This window comes from Trichomonas vaginalis (assembly GCF_026262505.1).
Source record: "Trichomonas vaginalis G3 chromosome Unknown ctg_170, whole genome shotgun sequence".
In the NCBI taxonomy this organism is placed as follows: domain Eukaryota; phylum Parabasalia; order Trichomonadida; family Trichomonadidae; genus Trichomonas; species Trichomonas vaginalis.
Genome location: NW_026529257.1, coordinates 82,704 through 94,934, shown reverse-complemented (window position 1 = coordinate 94,934; position 12,231 = coordinate 82,704). Strand labels below are relative to the sequence as shown.

The following is a 12,231-nucleotide window of genomic DNA, read 5'->3' as shown; positions in this document are numbered from 1 at the left end:
TTATTATTTATTTGTTTGTTATGATAATTATTATGTAAAATGTTTCATAATATTTAAGTAATGTTTGCAAAACTATAGCTACTTTTGCTTCAATGTTAACTGTGTGTATGATGACCGATATTAGTATTTGTGGAATATTTTTGACTTCATTAGATAATGTTGTGATTTCGGAATAAATTTTGTCGTTCATCTTATAATTCATGGACCATACATGTTTTTAATGGTGGAGAATAGAGGATAGACTATACTCAGAAAAATTAATCTTAACAAAATTAGAAAAATCAAATATTTCTGAATTTCATTCTTATTTTATTGATAGCAAAGGTTCAAAGAAGGGAATTGAAATATGAATAATATACTTTCCTTCTTTATATTTGACTTGTTGTTTGATAACTGTTTCTCGATGTCGAGGATTGAAAGGAATTAAACAATTGTGAGTTGAAAAATATGAAAATAAATGATAAGATGTAATAGAATCAATATTGAATGTATCTATGTGAGGTTCAATGTCATATGTTAAATTATCAATATGACAATTCTCGATTATTAATGGATTAGCATTATTATAAATCAATGGTCCATTTCCAAAATTTCCAAAAATTGAACAATTAGAAATAGTCATTTTTTCTGTACAACAAATGATACCGTCACTTGTACTTGATTGTGAATTATTTAGAATATTACTATTAATGAGATAATGTGTTGGAGAATCAATACTATAATGCATAAGAACCTGATAATCGCAATGATTTTGACAAATTGAACAAAAATTGACTTTTCCAATTGAATTAAATGTGCTATTCCATATGCAGCTCCATAACCTTCGACATTGTTATTACTAATATTTGAATAACTAATATTAATAATACCAGTACAATAAATAGTTCTAATCCTTCTTTTTTTTCCCACATGATGAAACACAACTTTCAAGAAAATAATTAAAATTTCCATAGGATAAAATGAATATGAATGTTGTCCTCTATTTGATGCTTGTGAATATAATGAACAACATCGATGTTGAATAACTGAATTATGACCGTCACGCAAACAGAACCTCCACACTCCTTTTGCAGTCATTGAATGAACATTCGGAATGTAATAATTTGATATCATCCGTTGTAATGAAATAGCACCTTCTTCAAGATCATGAAAAAAACTAAGTAAAACAAAACACTCGGAATTAGAAACAGAAATCGAACAATTAACACAGTTTTTAGGATTGTTTTGTTATTTTCACCATATAATTCATACCAGATGTTTTTTGGAATATTTTCAAAATGATGAAATTGATAATCTCTCCGAAGAGAGAAAATCACTGAAACGTGACATTAAAAATTCCAACACTTTTTATTAATTTTTTTTTCTTTGATTCATATTTTCTTCCGAATTAGAAGGAATATATTGATGAATCAGTATATCAAAACAACTAATTGCATTAAATTGGCAATGTTCATGACAGAGATTCGACAAGTATTAACGAGTTTCTAAAGATTGTCTAGTAATACAATGTTTTTGATCAACATATTTAATTAATTTGTTTTACATACATGGAAAATATATAAGTATAACGAATTTATATCAGAAAACAGTATTTTTAATTGCAAAATGAAATAAACCTTTCAAAAACTGTATTATTTGATCTAATAATAATATAAAATCAATTTGTTTGTATTTGTTTATGATATTGATATTCTACATTAAACAAATTATGAGATCACATAGATTATATATACAAAACTATTCTTGTTAATTAATCATTTCAATAATGAAAATGAAACAAGAAATTGTGAACTCACATACAGAAGATATTTATTCAAATTGCATCAAGAGTTATATTTATGAAATTCGAAAACTAAAAGAAAAGATTAAAAAGTTTCAAAAAAACAGAGTGTGAAAGTCAGAAGAAAGCATCAGTCAAAATATCAGAAGAATTAATTAAGATCAACATGAAAACGAACGATATAAGAAAACAAATATCGAACTTACAAAAAATCTTGATCATCTTAAGAATATTCAAGAAGACATTTTTGAAAAATCAAAACTTGAAATGAAACGAATGAATAACGAATTAACATCAAGTCAGAAAGAAGTCGAAAATCTTAAACGAAAGATATCAGAACTCAACGAAAGAATCGAGAATTAATTTCATCACGTGAATATTACACAATCAAACTCACAGAGTCGGAATCAGAATGTATTTCACTTCGAAAACAGTTAACAGAATCGAATACAAAACTCTCATCATTAAATTCAGAACTTTTTTCACTCAAATCAGAATACAACGAAATGAAAGAAAGTTCAGACAAACTTTATTCTATCAATCAAAAATTACAATCACAAGTTTCTTTCAACGAACATCGATATGCCGAACAAAGTTCATTCATCGAAGATCTTAAATATCGTGTTATTTCACTTGAAGAATCAATCAACAGATCTAAAACAACTTGAATCTATTGTTTGTGAACGCGATTCAACAATTTCAACATTACGTGATCAACTATCGAAAAGCGAAAATAAAATGTCAATCTATCACAGATGCATTACAACATGCACAAGAACAATTAGAAACATCACGTGTATATGACAAAGAAATTGAAACACTTCGTTCACAACATAATTCATTATTGAAACGAGCCGAAGAAGCAGAACAATGTTTGAGACGATATGAAGAAGAACTTCAATATAAGAAAGAAGAATATACACAATCTATGATTAAACAAAGTTCCACTATTGAAGAATTACAAAATCAACTTATTTCAAGTCATCGCGATTTTGATCTTGCTATTGAACGTCAAAAGAAGTCAGCATCAGAAGCAGAAGAAGCACGAATATTTGCCGAAGACCTTGAACGATCATTCAATAATTTACAACGCACAGTTCTTCGAATTCAAGACAAAATTTCTTCACACAATTCACCAAATCCATCCATCCAAAAGAGTTTCATTCCCTGGAACATCACTATCATTATCAACATATTCTGATTCTGATTCCAATCCTCAACAAAATTAATTATTAATTTATTATTTTGTTATTTGTTTGTTTTGATAATTATTATGTTAAACTGTTTCGCAATATTTAAGTAATGTTTGCAAAACTATAGCTACTTTTGCTTCAATGTTAACTGTGTGTATGATGACCGATATTAGTATTTGTGGAATATTTTTGACTTCATTAGATAATGTTGTGATTTCGGAATAAATTTTGTCGTTCATCTTATAATTCATGGACCATACATGTTTTTAATGGTGGAGAATAGAGGATAGACTATACTCAGAAAAATTAATCTTAACAAAATTAGAAAAATCAAATATTTCTGAATTTCATTCTTATTTTATTGATAGCAAAGGTTCAAAGAAGGGAATTGAAATATGAATAATATACTTTCCTTCTTTATATTTGACTTGTTGTTTGATAACTGTTTCTCGATGTCGAGGATTGAAAGAAATTAAACAATTATTAGTTGAAAAATATGAAAATAAATGATAAGATGTAATGGAATCAATATTGAATGTATCTGTGATAGAAAATAGAGTATATGTTAAATTATCAATATGACAATTCTCGATTATTAATGAATCAGCACCATTCCAAATCAATGATCCATTTCCAAAATTTCCAAAAATTGAACAATTAGAAATAGTCATTATTCCAAAACAACCAATGATACCAAGAGATGAGCTTGTACTTGATTGTGAATTATTTAGAATATTACTATTAATGAGATAATATGTTGGTGAATCAATACTATAATGCATAAGAACCCAATAATCGCAATGATTTTGACAAATTGAACAAAAATTGACTTTTCCAATTGAATTATGAGGTGATATTCCATATGCAGCGCAAGCTTCTCTGACATTGTTATTACTTATATTTGAATAACTAATATTAATAATACCATAACTACATGAAATAGTATCATCTCCTTCTTCTCTTTTTCCACATGATGAAACACAACTTTCAAGAAAATAATTAAAATTTCCATCGGATAAAGATGAATATGAATGTTGTCCTATACTTGATGTTTGTGAATATAATGAACAACATCGATGTTGAATAACTGAATTTTGACCGTACACGCAAACAGAACCACCAGAGTAACTCCTTTTGCAGTCATTGAATGAACATTCGGAATGTAATAATTTGATATCATCCGTTGTGAATGAAATAGCACCTTCTTCAAGATCATGAAAAAAACTAAGTAAAACAAAACATTCGGAATTAGAAACTGAAACTGGACAATTAACACATGTTTCTGGATTTGTTTTGTTATTTTCGCCATATAATTCATACCAGATGTTTTTTGGAATATTTTCAAAATGATGATAGTGATAATCTCTCCGAAGAGAGAAAATCACTGAAACGTGACATTAAAAAAATTCCAACACTTTTTATTAATTTTTTTTTCTTTGATTCATATTTTCTTCCGAATTAGAAGGAATATATTGATGAATCAGTATATCAAAACAACTAATTGCATTAAATTGGCAATGTTCATGACAGAGATTCGACAAGTATTAACGAGTTTCTAAAGATTACCTAGTAAAAACACTTAATACAATGTTTTTTATCAACATATTTTATTAATTTGTTATTACATACATGGAAAATATATAAGTATAACGAATTTATATCAGAAAACAGTATTTTTAATTGCAAAATGAAATAAACCTTTCAAATACTGTATTATTTGATCTAATAATAATATAAAATCAATTTGTTTGTATTTGTTTTATGATATTGATATTTTACATTAAACAAATTATGAAGATCACATAGATTATATATACAAAACTATTCTTGTTAATTAATCATTTCAATAATGAAAATGAAACAAGAAACTGGGAACTCACATACAGAAGATATTTATTCAAATTGCATCAAGAGTTATATTTATGAAATTCGAAAACTAAAAGAAGAGTAGTAGGATATGATGGGTTTTGTGACTTTTTTTGTAAACGTAAGAATTCATACAATATCGAGCGATTTTGTATCATTTTTTTTAACATATGAAGTAAAAAATGTATGATTCTTACGGTTTTTATTCTTACGTTTTTGAATAAATCAAGATTTAAAAAATTTTCAAAATTGTAAGACATTTACACTCAGCCCATACATAATGAAATAAAAAATAATTTTTTAAAAAAATAAACTTTAAAAATTCATGTCTTACGAAAAATTAAAACTTAGTTATGTTTATTATTTTATTTTTTATTTTGTATGAAATGAGCGTCAAAACTAACGACGTTAAAAAATTAGGATTCACAAACGAGGAAATAAAGGATATATTAGAGGAGGTGGGTTATGAAGTTGATAAATATTATTTAAGAAATTGTCAAAAATTTGCCGAGTTATTAAATGATTTAGATTATGATGGAAAAATGAATAAAGATGATGTTATAAATTTCTTATATCCCACATCTGAAGAAGAAAAACCTAAAGAACCTGATGTTTTCCCCGAATATTATGAAGAACGAATTAAAGATGATGAATACGATGAAATTGAAAGACTGAAAAAAATAAGAGATGAAATAGATGAAAAAATTAAGGAATTAAGAGAAGTTGAAAAATATAATGAAAATGAAGTAGAGGGTTTAATGAATATCCCAGCTTCAGAATCAGAAGTTCAGAAATCTCATGAAGAAAGATATAAAAATTATGTCTCAGAATCAACACAAAATTTATTAGATGGTGAAATAGACGAAACACTTTCAGAAGAAGGTACTAAATTTATTCGTAAACATAAGTTACAATTTATTGATAATGAAGAATACTCCTGTATCCTACTTTCACCACCTTTAGATTCCAAAAAATTCAAAAAAGCTCTTAAAAACGTGACATATGCAACTAATACGATTAAGAAAGAAGATCATGATATTTACACAAATTATTATTTAAATAAATGCACAGGTGTTGATAAAGTTTTTGATTTATTAGATAAAATATCAAAAGAAACCATTGGAACCTATAAAATTTTGTGTGATTGTGGTTTCATTATTGAAGATACCAATAATGTTTCATATGAAAGAACAGCACCGAAGGAAGACGAAGTGGAAAGGTCTATACCATTCGTTATTAAGAACATAAAAGATATGAAAACTTATAAACATTATATTTATTCATTTATTTCAGAAAAAATGGAAGCAACCCATAAAACATCTTCTCATCATTTTATAGCTATTCATACATTCCTTTTCAAAGTTGTGAAATTAAATAAGACAGGAATTAGATTTAATGTATCAGGGTACGCATTCTTGAGTAAATTAAAATGTATTCGTCACGTCGCGGATGATAAAAATTTATGTGTTCTTAATTCATTTTATGGGCTTTAAAAAATAAAGTTTATTTTTATTTCTTTTTTAATTTTTTATTCTTACATAAATGAACAAAAACGGAACAGCTAAAATGAATGATAATCAAATAAGAGCCGAAGGTAGAAGGTTATTTAAACGCTTCTATAACATTCCTGATGGTGTTAATCCTAAAACTCGTAGAAGCTATTTAAATGAAGCAATAGATGCATATGAAGGTTTTGACATTTCATCAGAAAGTGAGAGATTAGCGAGAATGTTAAATGTTAATATTGATTTCTATTATTGTGATCCTCAACCAGAAGACGTGGACATAAATAAGGTAGACTTTCCATTAGTGGAATCAATAATGATAGATCCAGAATTTGAAACAGTAAATATTTTATTAACACAGAGTCCATGTGGAAAACTTCACGCTGACAGAATAACAGACGTTGAAGCACTCACCGGCTATAAAGTTTGTCCATATTGTAAAGAAGAAGTTTATTCTATCCGTGATGACCCAGAAAGGAAAAACCAAAGAAGATTTTTAAAGCAGTGTGAGAAATGTAAAGAAAATAATGGAAGATTAATTCAAGACGTTCAATTGCAAAAGACCCAGCAACCATATGCACCACATATTACGAAACAGAAGATATATCAGTGGTTATTAGCTCACAATTTGCAGGAATATTATCAACCGACAAGATATTATATTACTTTTGACTTCGAAACATTAGAGACTAAAGAAGAATTACAACTTTCTGAGTGTGCAACTTTGAACGCTTACTTAAAACCATTCATGGTATCATCAACGGTTAAATTAAATGATAAAACATATACGAGGAATTTTTGCTTAACTTCGAGTGATTCTTTTATTTCTGATTGGATTGAGTTTTTATTTTCAACCTGTTCATTAGTTGCTAAATCAAATATTGAACAATATGAAGAATTATTGAAGCCGCAAACGGTGGGGACTTTGTCTCATACATTAAATGAAAAACAGAAGGAAACATTTAAAGAACTTCTAGATGAGGAATTCAATAAAGTGAATATCATAGGTTTTAATTCGGGAAAGTTTGATTTAAATTTAATTCTTCGTGATTTAAACACTGCAAAATGGAAAATAAAATCAATGCTGGGTTCATCTTCACAATTTAAGCAAGTCATTGTAAAGAAAACAAACGTTCCATATGAATTAAGATTTATTGACATCAGAAATTATATAGCGGGTGGGACATTAGACCAATTCACTCAAGATTTCGGAAACAATAAATCACGTGTTAAATCCTTTTTCCCTTATCAATTCATCACGTGGGAAAATTACGAAGAAGAATTATATAAAGTGGAACCATTCACTCAAGATTCATTTTATTCAGCATTAACTCAAGAAACTATATCAGATAGTGATTATCAAATATATCTCAATGATGCTAAAAATTTTAAGAATAGATTAGAATATTTTATTCATTATTGCAATAAAGATGTTGAAATTATGATTGACCCAATCGATAAAATTATTGAAGAAACATTTGTTTATAAAATTGACACGCTTCATAATCTTTCTTTATCATCGAATGCTTCAATGATTCGTTACGCTTTAGCATATAAAGACTTTAATCCTAATGAAAAATATCCTGAGGAAGAGATAGAATCAAGTTTTGAATTAACGAAAAAGTATTGGAAATATAAAATTGAATCATATAAGAAACAAGATGAAAAAGCAGAAAGAGATACTAAAAATAATGTTTCAATGGATGATTTTCAATACTATCACGATTTAATCCTTTCATCTAAATGCAAAATGTGTGGTAAAGCGTTTACATATGCTAATAAACCAACATTGGATAGAATCGATAATGAAAAACCACATACCAAAGAAAATTGTCAGTTAATGTGTTGTTATTGCAATGTCGTAAAATCAAATAAAGATGAAGATGTTCAACGTTTAAGAATCAATTTAAGAAATTATGCATTAAAAAATAATTTACCAATGACTTTAGATTCAGTTGAAGCTTATCACATTCTCCGTAATGGAATTACTGGTGGTCTATCAAATGTTCAACATAGAGTAAATCTTAAAGGAATCACGCACATTAATAAACTTTCATATAGTCCAGAAACTAAAACTGTATCAAATGAGGACACCACCAACATTATGACTCATTTCGTTGGTGTTGATTTTAATTCATTATATCCTTCATCATTTTCATCTAATCCTCATGATTTCATTCAATATACTGACCATAAAATGTATATGCCGGGAAGATTGAATGGTGTTATCATTTGTGATACAGCAACAAAGAAAGCAAAAGCACTGGGAATTATTAGAAAGAAAATACTTTATTCGTGGCTGAAGTAAAGGGTCACATTGATGAAAAATACATTAATGATTACATAAACTTTTTACCGATAATAAGAAACTTAGATATTATCACAGATGAAAAAACAATTGGCAGTTTTATGTATAATTACATGAAATCAAACAATCTACCAGTTGACCAGAAACAGAGGAAATTAACTCAGTTAGCATCAACACACAACCAATATCAACCATTTTCTTCTTATTATCTTTGGTATCTAATAGACAGATTTCATTTTATCATCGATGATATTCAATCAATTTTAACATTTACTAAAAACACTTGTTTTAATGAATTTGCGAACGAATTTATGAACGAAAGACAAAAGGCTGAATTAGAAGGAAATAAAGGAAAAAGTTTATTTTGCAAGATTTCGCTTAATGGATCATATGGTTACGATGCAATGAATACACAAAATTACGCAAAGACTAAAATAATGAATGCACAGAAGGCACGCGTTGCATGTATGTCAAATAAGTTTAAAAACATAAGAGAAATAGGAGAGGATACGTATCAAGTGATGCTCATAGATAGATTTTATAGATGTGATACATGTTTACAAGAGGCATTCTTCACTTTAGATAACGCAAAATACTGGTATTTAGTTTTCATTTATGATTTTATGTATAAATGCATGAATGTTAATCGTTTTCATTTCATTGAAGGTGATGCTGATTCATCTTATTGGGCAATCGCTGGCGATCCAAATCTTCCTAACACTCAAGCATTTCAAGCAATTGTTACCGATAAACAATTTTATGATAAAAACATTTTCAAATTCGCACCATTTGATTTCTTCTGTTTTGATGAGAAATTTAAACCTAAATTAAAGAATAAAGCTGAAGAAAAAGCACATGAGAAGAAGTTATTGGGTTTAGCAATTGAGAAACAAGGTGATAACATGGTTGCTTTATGCCCCAAGTGTTATACATCATTCAACGGTTCAATTGATGGAAGTGATTTTAAAAAGATTGCACAAAAAATGAAAGGTGTTAGTTTACGACAAAATAAACAATTAACACCTAAAAATTATTTGGATATAATAAATGATAAAGTGATATTTGATGGTCAGAATATTAATTTACAACTTAAAAACGGGTCAATGACTCGCTTAACAATCGGTAAGACTGCATTAACAGGAGCACACACTAAGGCTGTATGTTGTGAAAATGGATGTTGTATGCCATTTATTTAATATAATTTAAAAACGTAGGGGTTGAGTCATGAATTTAAAATTTTATTTTTAATAAAATGCCACAGAAGAGACAAAAGGAACTGTTAATGATGTGATTCAATATGTAAATAATGGTTTTGATACTATGATTCAAAGAGGTGGGCACCCTTAAAACATTTATTTTATTTTTATATAAATGGATAACGTAGATTTAGAAATTTTAATTGATGATTTAGTACTTAATCAAAATTTTCTTAATTATTATGAATTAAAATCATATCTCCAAAAACATAATAACAATATAACGGGTGATGATATGGATTATTATTATCCATATTATAAAAATGAAATTTTGAAATATCATGATAAAATAATTTCTAAAATTAAAGACAAAATTAAAAATAATGAATATACAAAGGGAAAAACTAAATCACAACTTAAACAATTGAAAGATTTCAAAAATAAAGTATTAACAGAAGAAGATATTGATGAATTATATAAATTATATAATCCTGAGCCGCAAAAGCCAAAGAAGAAAAAAGCCGAAAACAACACCAAAAGAGAAAGTAGCAAATGTTCAACAGCTAAAGGTGCAAAACGCCCAGGTCCTTCAGACCATAAATGATGCACAAGCTTTAATTTATGATTCATTAGTTAAACCATATTCAGCCCGACTTTTAAATGAAGATCAACTTTTGGAATTCATCCTTCAACATAAACTCGAAGCGGGAAAGTATATCAAACCTTTATATACAGCATATTTAAAACAAATGAATAGAATACATCCAGAATTAATGAAAGGAGGAATGAATTCCAAAACTTCATCATCCAAAATCAAAGCAGATAAAATTAAATCACTTGCAATACCAAAACCTCCAACAGTAGTACCTCCTCCTTCAGTTAATCCTTCATCATTCACTTTATTATATCCATTTCAAACATTAAAGAAGCAAAAAGATTTTAAAAAGGATTTCAAAATATTAAATAAACCAACTGACCCAAAAATTCAACCGTTAAAGGAAAAATTTAGTCGCCCTTCATTTGCACCATATCCATATTCATACGAAATCGATCATTTAGAATATTCAAAAGGAAACGTTACTTATTTATTTGCCATTAACATTAACACCAGATATTTATATTGCATTCCGGTGAAAGGGAAAACAGAACAGGAAACAAGAAGAGCTATACAATACTTACTAGATCATGAAAGAGTAGATAATATAAGGGGTGATGGTGATAAAGGATTTCAGGCAGCTATGGCTCATTATTTCCCACAAATTAATTTTTACTTTTCATCCTCTCCATATACGTTTCATAATAAAATAGTTGATGCGGTAATGAGAACTCTTAGAGATGCGTTAGAGGTTAACGGTCAGATATACTGGGATGGAAATCATGACTCCATCATACAGCAGTTAGTATATTATTACAATAATACATGGCATAGAACTATAAACATGAAACCAGTGGAAATGAAAAATGATATTTCAAAAGAATGGGAATATATTAGAAAGCAAATGGAAAGGTTAAATGATGTTAAACGTGAACAAATTAATTCGGGGCTCATGAATTTTAAACAAGGGGATAAAATTTTGATTCATCTCGATTATGGAAAAACTGATAAATCAATGACAAAAAGAAGACGAAGATTTGACACAATAGCTGAATTTGTTAGATATATTAACGGCAATGCATTAGTTGAAGTTGACAATAAATTAATAGAAATTCCGATTTATTTTATTACTCCATTATATTTAAATAATATTTAATTTTTTTATTTCGTAAGAAATGAGTGACAACGAAGCATCCAAGAGTCCTGATTCAATTAAGATTCAGAGTCCAGACGATGAATATAAAAAGAAACTAAACAGAATTAAATCAAAAATATGCTATTACAAAAAGAAGCCGCAATGCGGTGGGGCTGAAAACGATAAAGAGAGGAAAGAAATAATCGAAAAATTAGAAACTTACCGTTCAATCCTTAAACTGAGTGAAGCAAAAATAAAAGAATTTAATAGAATAAATAAATTGATTGGAAGAGATGAATTTAATAAAGATGAATTTTTAAACTCAATCCAAATTTAATTTTTATTCCTCATCTTCTCGGTTTTCGTGGTTTGTTGTTTTTAATTTGTTCTTGCATCATTTTTATTATTTCCTCCCTTGTTATGATTCGTGGTAAATTTTGAGCTTGTGGGGTATCCATTTATATAAAAATAAAATTTTGTTATCAGTTATTTTATCGTTAATGGTTTTTAGGTTATTCAATAATTAATTATTTTTGAATAACTGAAGGTGTCACTACGTCACCATGTGTCACTCGGTTAATTAACTTCTCTTAAAATTACTGACAACATGACATTTTGACAACACAGCAGGATTAATGCAAAAATAAATTCAA

General features: G+C 27.9%; 2 protein-coding genes and 3 pseudogenes across 5 annotated transcripts, besides 1 other annotated feature; all 5 read left to right on the top strand.

Moving 5' to 3' along the window:
- Positions 1–2,453: 2,453 nt before the first annotated feature.
- On the top strand, positions 2,454–2,981 carry TVAGG3_1085700 (uncharacterized protein; the record flags this gene model as incomplete). The annotated part of the gene is made up of 1 exon (XM_001299965.2): positions 2,454–2,981. The coding sequence occupies one exon, from the start codon at positions 2,454–2,456 to the stop codon at positions 2,979–2,981; it is 528 nt and encodes a 175-aa protein (XP_001299966.2).
- A 2,162-nt stretch (positions 2,982–5,143) lies between these two features.
- Positions 5,144–12,231: part of a mobile genetic element that runs on past the window's edge.
- On the top strand, positions 6,382–7,201 carry TVAGG3_1085680 (annotated as a pseudogene). Its single transcript has one exon. A coding segment is annotated over exon 1 (820 nt).
- TVAGG3_1085670 lies at positions 8,548–9,848 on the top strand (annotated as a pseudogene). The gene has a single exon. A coding segment is annotated over exon 1 (1,301 nt).
- On the top strand, positions 10,024–11,599 carry TVAGG3_1085660 (annotated as a pseudogene). The gene has a single exon. A coding segment is annotated over exon 1 (1,576 nt).
- TVAGG3_1085650 (uncharacterized protein) lies at positions 11,619–11,915 on the top strand (the record flags this gene model as incomplete). Its single annotated transcript, XM_051256842.1, has 1 exon — positions 11,619–11,915. The coding sequence occupies one exon, from the start codon at positions 11,619–11,621 to the stop codon at positions 11,913–11,915; it is 297 nt and encodes a 98-aa protein (XP_051075945.1).